Source organism: Pan paniscus, chromosome 1, assembly GCF_029289425.2.
Source record: "Pan paniscus chromosome 1, NHGRI_mPanPan1-v2.0_pri, whole genome shotgun sequence".
Taxonomy (NCBI): Eukaryota; Metazoa; Chordata; class Mammalia; order Primates; family Hominidae; genus Pan; species Pan paniscus.
In genome coordinates, this window is record NC_073249.2 from 182,987,397 (window position 1) to 183,005,138 (window position 17,742).

General features: G+C 43.6%; 1 protein-coding gene across 13 annotated transcripts in view; it reads right to left on the reverse strand.

Moving 5' to 3' along the window:
• ST3GAL3 (ST3 beta-galactoside alpha-2,3-sialyltransferase 3) overlaps positions 1 to 17,742 on the reverse strand; it is a 225,948-nt gene that overhangs the window by 108,884 nt on the left and 99,322 nt on the right. For all 13 annotated transcript variants that reach the window (XM_034963208.3, XM_034963215.3, XM_034963213.3 and 10 more), the window contains one exon: positions 7,681 to 7,723. In XM_034963208.3, the coding sequence (XP_034819099.1) occupies positions 7,681 to 7,723 (43 nt within the window). The remainder of the gene's footprint in view (positions 1 to 7,680; positions 7,724 to 17,742) is intronic.

A 17,742-nucleotide genomic window follows, 5' to 3' on the forward strand; every position in this document is an offset into this window, starting at 1 on the left:
CCTCAGGCTATATTTAGACTGCTCCATGTTTATACACTATTACAAATGACCTGGTTTTTCACAAGGCTCTGGGGGTTAAGAGTTGTTTGCTTTCATTTTCATATTTTTGAGTCTTCACATGGAATTCCTTATGAAATTAGACTGAGCATTAAAGTCCCCATGCTCTTGCCCACATGGCAACTGTAAAACACCACATTGTGGCAGCAGACAGGAGCTTTCCCAGAGCACAGAGCACCTGCCCACACCCAGCAGAAATAGATGAAACTTCCATTTAATTAAATCTGCTCCCAGAAGGCCCACGTCGGCTCAGGAAAGTCACACCTGGACACCAGGATCTGGCTCCTTCAAGGAATCCAGATGACTCATCTCTCTCCTGGACTAATGGGCACATTCCTGGCTCATTGTGTCATATTCCTTATAATGGAGACTGAGATTTCCTTAGGGTTCTTCCTGGAATGCTCTGCCTCTCTTCCTTTGACTCTTTCCTCAAATATCACCTTCTCAATGAATTCTACTTTGACTGTCCCATTGCAACTTGCAATCTCTTCAACAGCATTCCCTTGTCTTGCTCTATTTTCTTTCACAGCACTTATCACCTTCCAAAATCCTAAAAACTTTGTTTATAATAATTTTTGTTTATTGATTGTCTTGTTCACTGGTATATCCTCAGACCACAGAATATTGCCTGATACATATTAGTTGCTCAACAAATCTGCTGACTGAATGAGGGAGTATCCACTTTGTTGTTGGGGCAAGAGCCTTTACCCCTGAGACTTTTCGAGGCCCTCAACTTTGAGCCAGACCACAGTAGACCCCTTTCAGAGAGCAGATGTGCCTCCTTGGAGGTATCATTCAATCAGGTTGTGGCTGCCTGCACGTAGCAGCCTGAGTGCCCAACCCCTGGGGAAGACGGGGTCAATTCTCAGGCAACCACAAGGCTGGCAATGTCACCAACTCACCAGTCTCACATTCTAGTTATTCCTGTTTCTCTCCAAACCATATTCTTCTCAGTTTTCTTATCCTCAAGTCACTGCTCTCTGCTTCTTCTTGGTCCAATTTCCTACTTCTCCCCTGGCACAGCCCACACTCTAACTTTCAATTATGTGGCATAAAACTGTGTTCCTTTATATCCTCAAACTGTTCGGTGAATGTTCCTTCCATTTTTGCTTTCATAGAAACCTGGGTCTCTTGGGAAAACGCCATTTTTACAGCCCTCTGCAAAGGAAGCTGCTCTTTCATCTATACTTCATGGACCTTAGGATCCCTGGTTATCCTCTTTGTACTCCATTAATGCTTCCAAATCACCAATATGTCATGCTTATTATAAAAAAGAAACAACCAAAAACTTGTCTGTTGCTCATGCTATCCAGCAATACTACCCTTTACCCTCCCTTCCTGTTCTCAATCGCTTCCTCCCCATTCACTAAGACTTCAGCTCGCAGGATAGCCTTTCCAATCAAGCTTATAAGGCTGTGTCTATGTCTTAGAACTTTCCGTTTATTCCAACTAGAAAACACATAGCTGGTGCTCAAGACATATCTGCTAAATGAAAGAGTAAAGAAATGAAATCTGGGGTATGGAGCAGGAGGCAAGCTGAAGTCCGGGTCTCATTTTTGGGCTATATCCCTGCTAGTTTACCAGACACTGATAAGGGCTAACTCTCATCCTTGGTATTACTATTGTCACCACTTTAACTGAGACTTAGTAGTTTAATAACTCACTCCAGATTAGAGCTAGTAAGATGTGGAACTGGGCCTCAAAAATCCATGTCTGACTCCATAGCTCACATTTTTAACCACCAAAAAGTTCTGCCTTCTTCAACAACAGATCTTGTAGTAAAAAGACAAGGTTTTGCACATCAGTATTCTGAATAATGTTCTCAGCACTAACAAGTGATTTTGTCATGTAGATACAAGCAGCAGGGAATTCTAAAAGAAAATATAAGCCACTCTATTCCAGAAAGACATAATTAAACAAATACAGTGAAGAAAAAAAATCTAAAATGTCTATTTCCAGGCTTTTGGAATATCACTAGACATAAGGTATTTTAGGAGTATTTCTCCCATTCTGTAGGCTGTCTGTGTACTCTGTTGATAGTTTCTTTTGCTGTGCAAAAGCTCTTTATTTTGATTAGGTCTCACTTGTCAATTTTTGTTCTTGTTGCAGTTGCTTTTGGTGACTTAGCCATAAATTCTTTGCCAAAGCCAATGATGAGAAGGGTATGTCCTAGGTTTTCTGTTAGGATTTTTATAGTTTGAGGTCTTACATTTAAATCTTTAATCCATCTTAATTTTTATATATGGTAAAATGTAGGGGTTCAGTTTCATTCTTCTGCATATGGTTAGCCAGTTATCCCAACACCATTTATTGAATAGGGAGTCCATTCCCTATTGCTTATTTTTGTAGGCTTTGTTGAAGATCAGATGGTTGTAGCTGTGTGGCTTTATTTCTGGGTTCTCTATTATGTTCCATTGGTCTATGTGTCTGTTTTTTTAGCAGTATCATGTTTAGTTACTATATCCTTATAGAAGAGTTTGAAGTCTAGTAATGTGATACCTCCAGCTCTGTTCTTTTTGCTTAGAATTGCTTTGGCTATTCTGGCTCTTTTTTGGTTTCGTATACATTTTAGAATGGTTTTCTCTACTTCTATGAAAAATGATGTTGATAGATGCAGCTGTAAGTCATTACCCTAAACCAATTAACACAGAACAGGAAATGAAATATCACATGTTCTCACTTATAAATGGGAGCTAAATACTGAATACACATGGACATAAAAATAAGAACAGATACTGGGTACTACTAGAGGGGGGAGTGGGGAGTGGGCTGAAAAACTACCTGTTGAGTACTATGCTCACTACCTGGGTAATGGGACCATCCGTACTCCAAACCTCAGCATCACACCATAAACCCATGTAACAAGGCTGCACATTTACCCCAGAATCCATTTTTTTAAAGGAGTATTTCTATGCAATAGGGTTCCAAGAATAGAAAACATCTGGAGCGAGGAGATAATTCTCAAGATATAGCTGTGTTGCATTCTCAATTAAGGGTGAGTCAACTACACTTGTGGGCCAAAGCCAACCTTTCACCTGTTTTTTTATATGGCCTGCAAGTTAAGAATGTCTTTTACATTTTTAATAGATGGGGGAAAAAATCAAAAAGCATATTTTATGACACATAAAAATTATATAAAATTGCTGGGCGCGGTGGCTCACGCCTATAATCCCAGCACTTTGGGAGGCCAAGGCGGGCGGATCACCCAAGGTCAGGAGCTCGAGACAAGCCTGACCAACATGGAAAAACCCCAGCTCTACTAAATATACAAAATTAGCCAGGTGTGGTGGCACATGCCTATAATCCCAGCTACTCGGGAGGCTGAGGCAGGAGAATCGCTTGAACCGGGGAGGCGGAGGTTGCAGTGAGACAAGATTGCGCCATTACACTCCAGCCTGGGCAACAAGAATGAAACTCCGTCTAAAAAAATATACATATAAAATTAAAATTTCAGGGTCCATAAATAAAGTTTTATTGAAATATAGCCATACTCATTCATCTATGTACTATGTATGGATGCTTTCATGTTAAAACAGCAAAGCTGAGTAGCTGTGACAGAAAAAATAAGGCCCCAAATCCTAAAATATTGACCATTTGGCCCTTTGCCAAAAGAGTTCGCCAACCCCTTTTATAAATAATTTCTTATGTCTTACCTTCAAGTTCACTAACTCTATCTTCAGTTGTATCTAATCTGCTGCTAAACCCTTTTATTGAGTTTTTAATTTTGATCATTGTATTTTTTAACTCTAGAAGTTCATTGTTTTTTTCAAATCTGGTATTTTGTTTTTCATAGCTCCCTATTCTATGCATATAGTTCAGTACTGTCTCTTATTTCTTTAAATACAGTATATTTAATTGCTTTATAAATGATGTGTGGTAATTCCAATTTCAGAAATCTTTGTGAGTACTCCTCTGTTACCAGTTGTTTTACATGGTTCTCATAAAACCATGAGAACAAGCTTCAACAGAAGCTTGTTTCCTTGTGTGTTTAGTTATTTTTTACTGTGAGCTGCTCATTTCCTTGAAAAGTTATTTGTGAGGAATGCATATGTCTTCCTCTATGGAAAGTCTGCATTTATTTCTGCCAGGTGCTTGGAGGCACTGCCAGTCTGGAATACCTTAAACTGAACTCATGGTTTGAGGTTCCCTGGATCACCTGAGTGATGAGAACTCTGGCAACAAATACCAAGTGTTTTTGTTCTACTGCCATGACATACTCAGCACTTTGGTAATTGTTCTTGCAGCCTGCTTTGGGGGTGTAGGTTTATTAATAGTTCTAGTTTATCCTTATGCTGAGTCCTTTGGGGTTCCAGTTAATGTGAAAGTGATTAAAAGATGAAAAATATGGAAAATAAGTTAATATAATGAGAAGGTCTAAAATTTAACCAGAATTTCAGAAGAGGCTTAGAGAGAGAGTCGGGCAGAGGGAATATTTAAAGAGATAATGGCTGAAAATTTTTCCAAAACATATGAAATTTATATACCCAAGAATCTAAATGAGGCCAGATACTGTGGCTTACAGCTGTAATCCTAACACTTTAGGAGGCTGAGGCAGGAGGAACACTTGAGCCCAGGAGTTCAAGACCAGCCTGGGCAACATAGCAAGAGCCTGTCTGTACCAAAAGAAGAAGAAAAAAGAAAGAAGAAAGAAGGAGGAGGAGGAGGAGGAAGAGGAGGAGGAGGAGAAGGAGAAGAAGAAGGAGGAAGGAGGAGAAGGAGGAGGACAAGAAGGAGGAGAAGGAGGAGGAGAAGAAGGAGAAGAAGAGAAAGAAGAGGAAGAAGAGGAGGAAGAAGAAGAAGGAGGGGGAGGAGGAGGAGAAGGAGGAGAAGGAGAAGGAAGAAGGAGAAGAAGAAGGAAGAAGAAGGAAGAAGGAGAAGGAGGAGGAGGAGGAGGAGGAGGGGGAGGAGGAGAAGGAGGAGAAGGAGAAGGGAGGAGGAGAAGGAGGAGAAGGAGAAGGGAGGAGGAGAAGGAGAAGGAAGAAGGAGAAGGAAGAAGGAGAAGAAGAAGGAGAAGGAGAAGAAGGAGAAGAAGAAGGAGAAGAAGGAAGAAGAATGAAGAAGAAGGAAAAAGGAGGAGAAGGAGAAGAAGAACAAGGAGAAGGAGAAGAAGAAGAAAGAAGAAGGAGAAGGAAGAAGGAGAAGGAGGAGAAGAAGAAGAAGGAGAAGAAGGAGGAGAAGAAGAAGGAGAAGAAGGAGAAGAAGGAAGAAGAAGAAGAAGGAAGAAGGAAGAAGAAGCAGCAGCAAGCTAAATGAATCCGAATCAAGATAAATAAAAAGAAAGCCTTACATTGGCATATTTATTCATACTTTATGGAACACTTTTATTTTTCATAAAACCATAGGAAGGGAGTGCTATTATCCACATTTTTTCATAAAGGAAAATTGGGATTCAGAAAGCTAAAATATAATAATTATCTAAGGTCATGTAATACTATGCAGCAGACAGAATTCAAATCCAGTTCTGATTCAAGTTCAGGTCCTTTCCTATACCTCAGAAATAGAATATAACACAACTAGAGAGGGACTTGGTAAGGGGAGATCTCAACTTTGCTGAGGAACTGCCCCCACCAAAAGCAGAATCCTTAACTTGGAAACTTCTCTCTGGAAGTAGGTGGAAACCTTTCTCAGGTATCTGTGAGACAGGAGAGACAGCACTGGACTTCTGAAGACAGCACTGGACTAGAAAAACCTTTGCAGCTAGAGGCAGGACAGTTCTAGCTTGTACCTTAGATTGTGAGTTAAATCAAATGAGGCCAAGCCAATTTACTGTGCTAAAGACCAAGTTAACTCACATAGTTCAAAGAACTGGCCTGATACACAACAGAAAGCTACACAACAGCCTACTCTGCAGGACCCAACTGTCAGGACAGCAGGGGATGAGCGTCCTCCTCATCCTCCTCCTTTCACTGCTGAAGACAGTTTAAATACTGTAGTATGTCCTAGAGAACATGCCTTTTGTTCATCAATGTGATTCAACTTGGTAATTACTCTATCTCTTCCGTTCTGGTGGCATTTCACTTGCTTATGGCTTATACTTGATTTGTTTTTTTCCAGAGTACTAAATTAAGGATTTTCTTAGAGTGAAGCCTATGGCTTTCTACCACAATCAAATACCCCATTCCCTAGATGTTAACATGAGGCTGACATCTCTCTACTAGCCTGGTATACAGAACACACACTTTTTCCTTCATAGTTGCCTTCATAATGTGTAAAAGTTGGGAGATTTACAATGCCTGAACTCACAGTATGAGGCACCAGAGCCAAGAAGCCAGATGCCAGACTCTTCAGTGGGAAAACCAACCAGCCCCTGGTTTGATGTCTTGTATGTAGGTGTGGCCATTGTCATCAGAGTCAACTGTGGAAAAAGTCTTATGCAAGACAGAAAAGGAAAGAGACACAATTCTGATCCTTCATGATGTCCGCCTGGTACAGGGCAGGGGACACAGGTGCACAAAGATGACTAACAATAGAAAGGAATCACAGTAGGTAGTAAGGTGTTCTGCAAGGATTTATTGAGCATCGGCCATGTGAGCAGGCTTGCAGGGACATGAACGCACAGAGTAGAGAGAGCTGCAACTCAAGGCATGCTTGTCAAATAGGAAAGTACGCAGTCATCCTACCATCATCCATCCATCCATCCATCCATCCATCCATCCATCCATCCATCCAACCAACCAACCAAGCATTCAGTGTTTAACGGGCACCTGACAAACATACGCCAATACTGTCTACGTGCTAAAGAGACCAAGAAGGCTAGTAGGGAAGGATCCTGGAAGGATTAGATACTCAATACTTGACAGTCCTCTATGAATTAATAATTTCAATTAAATTCTTACAAAAACTCTGTGAAATAAATTTATTGTCATCATCTTACAGATGAAACTGAGGCTCAGAGTGGTTAAGTAGCTTGACCCAAATCATAAAGAGAATAAAGGTCTGGGATTTGAACCAAGCTATCTACTAGGCCTAGCTCTGAGCCTGTGCCCTTAAAAAATTAGTAATTATTATGCAATTACAGTACAGTGAGATAACTGTAACAGAGGTAGAAAATTTAAAGGAAGCACAGAGGAAGAGACAATTTTGTGTGGGGAGGAAGTAGTTTTTTTAGTTTTCCAAGTGGGCTAGCAAGGAAAGAGAATTTCAGGCACAGATAACAAGCACATGCAAAGGTAGAGGGAAAAGGAGTGTTCATCTGTGGCAAGAGTGGCAGGAGTTGAAACTGGAGAGTAAGACAGGGAGTGATCACAGAAGGCTGTGCATGTCAGGTGCCAGAGCATCTTTGAGAGGCCCCTACCTCCTGCTGTGACTCAACTGTCCTCTACCCTGCAGAAGAAGCCTTTCCAGGAGACTCCTAGTCCTTCAAACTCCTGGCAGTGGCCTCCTTCTATAATGAGCTGCCTGTGCCAGCCAAATCGAAGGCCTTATGTTTGCACCCATCATCCCACCCTCTCTGGCCGCTGCAGACTGTAACATGCCCCAAGATTCTGCTGACGGCCTGAGGACAGAGGCCCCAGGGAGTCCCCCAGTCACCAGAAGAGTGATGAGAGCTGACCCTTCAAAGTGAGACCCAGCTCTCACAGACCTCTCTGCCACAGAGCCAAGGTATCTTCTCCTTCTACTCACAGTTTAGAGTCCAGATTCAGGAGGAAGCCCAACCGATCATACTCTGAAAAAGAAAAGCAGAAAATGTCACTGAAGTCAAGTCACTGATGATACTAGCATATTGCATCCCCCAGACCTAGACCACGGGGACAGACCACCCTTGGAAAAGAACACAATTCAACTGCTTCAAAGAACGTAACTAAATACATAAACCACAAAACACCAGCTGAACACCTGTTTTGTGAAGGACGAAGTTCAATGCCAGGTATTTCCTATGCATTCTAGGGCAGCCAGTCCTATGTTGGTATACAACTGCCTTCCTTCCTGTATAAATGTGGTAATTGGAACTGAAATTTAGTAAACCATGAAACTGGAACCTGGAAAAGCAAGAGGCTCAGATGCAGTATCTGCTTCCTCTAAGCTCTAAACACAGCATTTGCTGAATCAGCCACCTTAGCCATGGGTTGAGGATGTGGCAGCCAACAGGTCCCCAAATCCATGCCAATTCTCTTCATGGTCATCATAAAGAACCAGTAGATCAGATTACATAAAGAATAGCAAGTTTACAATAAAATTTAAAGATAAATTGATGCTTCTAACAAGTGATCAATCAGTATTGTAATTTATTTAAGTTCTTTGCATCTTGCTTCATTCTAAAATGAGGTTGAAGCAGTTCTATAAAATTGTATGGAGTACAAGATTTTAAAAAGGAGAAATCTGGGGGCCAAAGTGGACATAAACATAGGAAAATGCAGGTGGGGTAAGGAAAAGAGCAAAAGTGAATATCTTAGGGCTCTGTGTGCTTGCTGGAGGAAGATTACAGATCTGTCCCCAAGATTTTCCATAGCCAAAACTAAGCGCAAAGCACTGGTTTCATGGTTCAGCAGTATCCAGAAAATAAACCAGGAGAATCACAGCTATTCTTGATACTAAGACTTGAGGGAAATTTCATGTGTCCTCAAAAACATTTGTATGAGGAAAATTATATGAGGTGTCATGGGATTATTTCTTATGGCTCTGCTCCATAGTTGCAGTGTGTGTGTGTGTGTGTGTGTGTGTGTGTGTGTGTCTAGCCAAAAAATAAAGTGGCTTATGAATGCAGTTCTTAGCTGGCCTGGCTCAATCTGAGGATAAAACAGAATACCAAGACCAAAATACTGGATGGAAAAGGCCAGGCAGCAAAGCTTTCGAGGAACTCAGGCTTTAATAAGCAGTGAACAGCAAAAAGAGGGAAGTCACACACGCTGACAAGTACCTCCCAGGAGTCGTTCTGCAAGGCCAATTAAGGCCAGACTCATTGCTTTCAAAATCATCTGAGCTGTGGAGAGAGAATAAATCCTCTTCTTAAAATTGAAGATATCAACTAGGACACACAACTTAATGTAAGGCTTGCCTCCCAAGGGAATGGCCTTGAGCAAGTGAAAGTCTTTCCTCAAAATAATTCTGGTTTTGCTCTAACGCAGGCGAATGGATGAAAGACTTGCCTTAACATATCAAGAACTTACAAACATTGGTAAGAAAAACAAAAAAAGGCTTAAGTATAAAATAAAACGAAAAATACAATTTGCAAAGAGTTAGTGTCAAAGTTAAGTGCCCTCTCAACAATCCTATCTTACCATTCCATAAAAAGGAAGCCTCAGCTTGCCAAATACCTGCTACTTTTTCCCTGTATGGTGAAAACCCTGGGGGAACTCTCATGCTGTTGCTCCTCAGACCTGAGCTAAGACTCCCTTAGACAATGAATCCATACTTAGGCGGATTCCTTCCAGAGAGGCCAGAGAATGTTTCCCTCATGGTTGCAAACTCAAATGTCAGGGGCCAAGCAAGAGCATAACACAAATGAGGGAAGTGGGAGAATGTAATACTCTTATACAGCGGCTCACACTACTCATTTTAGTTGCATTAAAAAACAAATCCTGTTGCAATGTCTTTTCTTTTCAATTCACTGTTTTTCCTCCCATATATTTTCTGTATAGTAAAAATAATTATATCTGTGGTTTATTATTTGTCAATGGCATCTTAAGTTTTGTTTTGTTTCACACACACACGCACACACTGCATATTAAATTTCTAAGAACTCTGCATTTCTAAAGCAAGTCTGTCCCTTCACGTCTCTCTTGGTCTATCTATTGTTTTCTCTCTTTCATTAAGAGACATGAGGGCAGGACACAGTGCCCCACACCTGTAATCCCAGCACTTTGGGAGACCAAGCTGGGAGAGTTGTTTGAGCTTAGGAGTTTGAGATAAGCCTCGGTAGCATAATGAGCCCTTATCTATTCAAAAAACTTTTAAAAAATTAGCTGAGCATGTTGTTGCACACCTGTAGTCCCAGCTACTCCAGAGGCTGAGGTAGGAGGATGGCGTGAGCCTGGGAGATCGAGGCTGCAGTGAGCTGTGATCACGCCACTGCACCCTAGCCTGGGCAACACGGTGAAGAGTCACTGTATCCCCACAGCCCTCAGAAAAGAGACATGAGTACCAGAATAATTTAAGAAAAGGTAATTGTGAACCCACTGATGATAAATGGCAGCTGGCCCTTGGCTCTAGCATCAGAGCCCAGAGGGAACTGAGTCCATCTGGAGAGTGTGTGCCCTGCTGAAGGGCGGCTCCCACCAGCTCCTGCTAACTGTGCCAGGCAGCAACGCAGGCCCCGCATTACCACATCTTCCGATTTTTTTCAAGCCAGGAATCTGGATTTTTAAGGTAAAATTTCTAAGTTTATAAACATTGGCAAATGGATTCAAGAAAAATGTAAAGATTATGTGGACTGACAGCTCATGAGGGCTGTGGCTGCTCACAGTAGATGCTCAATAAATATTTGTTGACTGTTATCGGGATTATTTGGTCACAACAGTCTCAAGTCCAAATCAAATTAGTGTAACAGGATGCTAGAAAGAAAATTTTAGCCGGGTCTATAAGGTGATACATTTCAGACACCACAGTGAAGTGCTAGACTAAGATGCGGATTTTCAAAGGAAATCTCTTAATACTTATCACGTAATTCTAAAGGCCTTCCCTACATCAAATATAAATAGCAATCGGTTGCTAGAGATGAAGGGAAAGAGGATTTCAAAAAATATCTTTGTGGGGAGCTGTGTTATGAACAGGGCAGGATGGGTACCTGTCTCTCACTCCAGCCTCTGAAGGATGCCTAACACGTCCTTAAGGTTTGGAGAACACAGTGGGTTGCCTGGGGCCCACCTCCTACCCAACAAGTCTAGAGGACACAATGGGCAATGGGCGGGCTGGCTGCAGAAGAACACTGCATGGGGACTGGCCTGCACTCCCAGAATCTGTGGCAAAAACTAATGCATGAAGGAGCTGGTGTGGGCTCGTTTCAGGTCCTTTCCAGAAGATCTGCCTGGAGGGTTGCAGGCCCTCGGCCAACAGAATCAACAGGTAAATGCTGGGATTTCCAGGAGCTGCAGAAGTGAGGAGCAAGGCAGTGGCATGGGCATTACCCATACTGGGGCAACCGCAGAGAAGAGGCCCCTAAGATGGAAAGGGGTCATCAGAACACTCACAAAAGCACCCCACCAGAGTCAGCTTTAACTATTTGTCAGGTCCAGAGAGTGCAAACACTCTAGGTCTCTACTGCTCATTCTCTCTCCCTCCAACAGCAATCACGGAGAGGTCAGAGGCAGCAGCTAGTAGCTGGGAGAGGAGGGAAGAGGAAAGACAGGCAGGGCATGCCCTTTCCCCACCAGGCACCTGCCGGCACTGTGAGTTGAAAGCTGTGACTGTTACACAAGATGGGGCACTCTAAGTTTGGAAATGGCAACTCACTGTGACCATGGAATTTTTATTACTTCAGATGTATTGAAGACATGAAAACATTTTAAGGGAACAGTAGGAGACAAAATGAAGGTGTCTGTGATGATCCTTGACATTTCCTGCATGCTCAACATACTGGTTGCACTAACTCAGGGGAACAGGGTGATTTAGTGGTTCACATAACTAAAACATAGGAAGGGGCCAGAGTGCGGAGGGTCTCGGGGTGACCGAAAGTGACTGGAATACAGGGAGGCCATTGGGCCTCCCTCTATTGCCTGTACTCTCTCCTGGTGAGCTTTCTTCGTAAATGAGGCAATGTGACCACCAGCAACCTGTAGGCAAACATCTTCTGCTTTGCCACTGGCAAGGGATTGCATTCGCCCCTCGCCCCTCTGCTCCCAAGGGCGAAACTCCTGGGGAAAGGCTAGGGCTGGCGGAGCTTGTACCAATACTTCATTCTGTTCTAGTCACAGAGACTGAGGATATGGGGTTTGTGGAAAATGATGACTCCCATGTGATACACATGGTTACAAGGAGCATTACCAGAAGAAATGTGTTGTCCTGAACAAATAAAGTCCCCTTGCGAACAATAGGAATAATCTTTGGAAAACTAAAGAGCTAGTAAATCTCCCAGGAAAATGCATAGCCAGCTACAATGAGCCACGGACCCCATTTCTCTCATCCTCAGTCCTCTGTCAAACCCTTCTCATAATGCCCTCTGACTCACGATTCCAACCACCCGGCCCACCCGTCTCTACCTCCTGCCACAGCTGAAGCCTGGCAGACCCTACGAGGCTTTTCTTGAGGCTCTCCAGGGGAGGCTGCTTTTCCTCTCCTCTGCCAAGCACCTGTGGGAATGAGAGGGAGGTGCTTATGACATACTTTGCTGCGATTTTCATCATCTTTCCTGTGTTTGGCATCCTTGGGGCTCTTGGATATGTGGGTTTTAATCACATTTGAAAAAAATTTGGTTCTTATTTCTTCAAATATTTTTCTGCCCTCCTCTTTCTTTTAGGGGCTCCAATAACACATGTATTAGGGCTGCTTGAAGTCCCATAGCTCACCAGTGGTCTGTTCATTTTTTTTCCCCAGTAATGTTTCACTCTATGTTTCTTTTCTTTTTTCTTTCTTTCTTTTTTTTTTTTTTTTTTTTGAGATAGGGTCTCACTCTGTGGCCCAGGTTGGAGTACAGTGGTGCAATCCCGGCTCACTGCAACCTCCGCCTCCCGGGTTCAATAGATTCTCCTGCCTCAGCCTCCCGAGTAGCTGGGATTACAAGCATGCAACACCACGCCTGGCTAAGTTTTGTATTTTTAGTAGAGACGGAGTTTCACCATTGGCCAGGCTGGTCTCGAACTCCTGACCTCAAGTGATCCGCCCGCCTTAGCCTCCCAAAGTGCTAGGATTACAGGCGTGAACCACCACGCTCGGCCCTTTTCTTTTTTTAAGAGACAGGGTCTCAACCCATAGCCCAGCCTGGAGTGTGGTGGCACAATCATAGCTCACTGCAGCCTCCAACTTCTGGGCTCAAGCAATCTTCCTGCCTCAGCCTCCTGAGTAGCTAGGACTACAGACAAGCACCACCACATTTAGCTAATTTTTAAACTTTTTGTAGAGACAGGGGTCTCACTATGTTGGCCAGGCTGAACTCCTGGCCTCAAGCTATCCTCCTTCCTCAGCCTCCCAAAGTGCTAGGATTACAGATGTAAGCCATTGCACCCAGCCCTCACTCTGTTTCATTTTAGATAGTTTCTATTGCTATATCTTCTAGTTCACTATTTTTTTCTTCTACAGTGTCTAATTTGCTGATTATTCATCCAGTATATTTTTCATCTCAGACACTGTATTTTTCACCTCTGGGAGTTTTTTTTTCATATCTTCCATGTCTTTCCTTAATATTCTCATGCTTTCCCCTGCCTTCTTGAACATAGGAATATGATGTAATGCCCCTAGTTCTCTCATTTGTGTCATCTCTAAGCCTGCTTCTACTGATTGTTTTTTTTCCCTCTTTATTGGTTGTATTTTCATGCTTTTCTGAATTGCCTTGTAATTTCTGATTGGCTGCCAACCATGTGAATTTTACCTTGTTGGGGACAGGATACCTGTGCATTCCTTAAGTATTTTTGAGATACAATTAAGTCACTTGGAAACAGTTTGATCCTTTAAAGGCTAGTCTAAGGCTAATTTTGCACTATTACTAATTTTGCCCCACTGCTAAGGCAATACCTTCCTGAGTACACTATGAGATACCCCATGCATTATACAGTTTTCCCACAATTCCCAGTCCTGTGTGACCGCTAGGGATTATCCTGGCTGCCCCCTTCCAGTGGTTCTTTCCCCAGATTCTGGTAGTTTTCCCATCCACATGTACTCATCAGCTGAGAAGTCCAAGGGGGACCTGTAACAAATCCCCTGAGCTCTCTCTCTGTGCGGGTCTCTCCTCTCTGATGATCTGTGAATTCTAGTTGCCCTGGCCTCCTCAAATGCTCAACTGTTACCTCAGCTTCAGACTCTTGGGTTCTCCTTCCCTGCGACATGGACTGCAAACTCTCCAGGAAGTTGGCTTGGACAATTACAGGGCTAACCTCATCTGCTTCCCTTCTTTCAGAGATCAGTGCCCTGTGCTACCAATTGTTCAATGTCTGAAAATATTTCCATATTTTTTTTTCTGTTTTTTCTCAGTCGTTTCTCCTTTCTTCACTTTTCCTTCATTCAGTCTAGACCTCACCTTGCTCAACACTCAGTTCAGCCTGCCCAATTATCTTTCCATTGCGCCCAAACCAAATCTCTCATTCCTGCTCAGCCTTCTCTCCTGAGCTCCACCTTTTTTTTTTTTTTTTGAGATGGAGTCTCACACTGTCGCCTGGGCTGGAGTGCAGTGGCGTGATCTCAGCTCACTGCAACCGCCGCCTCCCGGGTTCAAGTGATTCTCCTGCTTCAGCCTCCCGAGTAGCTGGGATTACAGGCGCCCGCCACTATGCCTGGCTAATTTTTTGTATTTTTAGTACACACAGTGTTTCACTATGTTGGCCAGGCCAGTCTCGAACTCCTGACCTCATGATCCACCTGCCTTGGCCTCCCAAAATGCTGGGATTACAGGTGTGAGCTGCTGTGCCTGGCTGAGCTCCACATGTGTATATCCAGCTGCTTCCTGGACAGCTCCAGTTCAGTGTCCTACAGGCACTTAAAACCTAAACCACACCCCCTAGAGTTCATCTTCATCACCCTCACACACACCCAGAACCTCTTTCTGGATTTCCCACCTTAACGAACAACACCACTCTTCACCCAGCTGCCCAAACTTGAAACCTGGGAGAATTCCTTTATTCCTGCTTCTCTCTTCTTTCTTCTAATTCATTACTATGACCTTTTAATTCCATGTTCTAAATGGATCTCAAATCTAAATGGATCTCAAATCTACTTACTTTTCTCCATTTCTACTCTTCTCGGCCAAGCCAGCTTTACTTCTCACCTGGATTGCTGTACTAGCCTCCTGTTATAGCCAGGTCTTCCTGCCCCTGTCTAATAGATGCTCTGTGCTGTAATCAGAGCTATCTTTCTGTAAGATAAATATGGCCATATCACAATCCTGCTTAAAACGTTTGGTTGGATTCTATTGTTCTCAGAACAAATCCCAATCTCTTCACCTACAAGATCCCTCAAGACCTGGCCTATAGATATCATTCCTACTTTATTTATTTATTTATTTATTTATTTATTTATTTATTTTTGAGACAGAGTCTCGGTCTGTCGGCCAGGCTGGAGTGCAGTGGCACGATCTCGGCTCACTGCAACCTCTGCCCCCTGGGCTCAAGCAATGCTCCTGCCTCAGCCTCCTGAGTAGCTGGGATTACAGGGGTGTGCCACCACGCCCAGCTAATTTTTGTATTTTAATAGAGATGGGGTTTCACCATGTTTGCCAGGCTGGTCTTGAACTCGTGACCTCAGATAATCCGCCTGCCTCAACCTCCCAAAGTGCTGAGATTACAGGCGTGAGCCACCGTGCCCAGCCTCCTACTTCACTTCTTGATTCCCAGCATCACCCCTGCCATATTCGATGTTCCTGCCAGGCTGAACTGTTTTATCTTTCTCCAACATAACTTTATCATCTCCAGGCCTTTGAACATATCTTTCTCTTTATTTAAAGTATTTTCCCTACTGGGTACAGTGGCTGACGCCTGTAATCCCAACACTTTGGGAGGCCAAGGCAGGCAGATCGCTTGAGCCCAGGTGTGTGAGACCAGCCTGGGCAACATGGTGAAACCTGGTCTCTACTAAAAATACAAAATATTACCCGAGCATGGTGGTGTGCACCTCTGGTCCCAGCTACTGGGGAGGCTGAGGTGGAGGATCACCTGAGCCCGGAAATTCGAGGCTACAGTGAGCCATGACTGCACTGCTGCACTCTGGCCTGGGCAACGGGAGTAAGACCCTGTTTCAAAATAAAAAAATTAAATTAAATAATTTCCCAATCCCTTTTCACATTGGTTATTTCCTACACATTATTCCTAAATGATCCACAGTTACCTCTAGCTCAAAATGGTACAAATCAGACTTATCTTTGCCTGTTCCCCAGCCTTCCAGCCTTGATCCTTCTTGTTTTTAAATGATGGCAATACCATCCAGTCCTCCAAGAAGGAAATTTTTGGTGACCACTAATGTCTCTCATTTCTACATGCAGACCCTGTTCCCCTCCCTATCCCGTCATTGCTTTTGCTTGAGTCTTCACTGTTGCTTGGTTCACGTGGCAACCTCTTGATCTGTCTTCTCAGCCTCATCTCCTGCCACTCCCTTCTTTTATGCCTGAGAGCCTTTATGCCTGAGAGCTACTGCAGGTGACATTTCTCCTACAATGCCTTCACTCATCTTGCTCATCCTTCAAGATAAAGCCATCACTAAAGCTCAATTTCACAGATGTTTTTATAGTACAACAAGGAATTTTACATTTTTCCCTAAATTTCTATCCCTGTCTTATACTATTGTCTCCCCTGCTCTGTGCTCTGGTGATTTTGGCCTCTTTCAGTTCCCTGAATAAGCCACCTCTTTATTCGGTTAATTCCTGCTCATTATTTAGACCCTAGTTCGAAGGCCCTCTTTTAGAAAAGCATTCCTTGCCGGGCACGGTGGTTCATGCCTGTAATCCCAGCACTTTGGGAGGCCGAGGTGGGCGGATCACAAGGTCAGGAGTTCAAGACCAGCCTGACCAACACGGTGAAACCCCGTTTCTACTAAAAATACAAAAATTAGCCGGGTGTGGTGGTGCATGCCTGTAATCCCAGCTACTCAGAAGGCTGAGGCAGGAGAACTGCCTGAACCCAGGAGGTGGAGGTTACCGTGAGCCGAGATCGCACCACTGCACTTCAGCCTGGGCGACAGTGTGAGACTCCGTCAAAAAAGAAAAGAAAAAAAAGAAGAGCGTTCCTTGTCCTCCCTATGTAGCCCTTACCCTTCAAATGCTCCTGTGCCACAGTGTACTTTCTCCAGTTTGTGATTATACATTTACCAACAGACGCCTCTCCTCTGCTAGTCTAGAAGTTCCACTAAGACTCTTCTTTTCCTCACAGGTGCATCACCTAACACTATGCTTGGCATGTGGAAGGAATGTTGAACGAACGACATCTTCTCTGATCTAACTTGTTAGCCTAAATGCACCTTATCTGTGTTCTCCAGCCCTTCCAGAACTTATTCATGAACCTGCAATGCACATCTGTTGTTTCTGTCCTTTTAGAAACAAGCCCCTTGGGTTTCCTTCAGGGAACTGCTCTTCTCCCATTGCAGGCAAGTGGTGAGACTGTCGATGGGATTTATGTCCAAAGTGTAGGCACCTGACAAAAGCTAGGTTAGTGGGACAATTTCTTCCCTAAACTCAGCGACACGAGGGAGAAAAATAATGTGCTGAAGAGGGGGACCACTTGTTCCTGCAACCTAGATTCCTGGGGCTGCCCTTCATGTTCTTTCTGAGGGCTCGATGTTTAGCTTCCAATTGGATTCTGTGGGTACCCATGTCCTTCTGGTAAATTCCTTTTTAAAAACAGTTATCCCCAGTCAGTTTTTGTTGCTTTCAATTAAACTATCCTAGCTTACATGTATTTGGGTTCTCGTAAAGGGCAGGGCTCACCTCTGCACCTAATATCACATCTGGCACAGAGTTGGTATTCCATAATGTACTGAATGGATGGAAGAGTGGAAAGAGTGACCAAATAAGCAAGGCAGCCTAGTAAGTGCCCTGAGACCTGGAGTCTTTGTCTTCCTCCACCCCTTGCAGTGAGGGGGCAGTGCTGGTGGTAGCAGTGATGGCAGCAGCAGGGG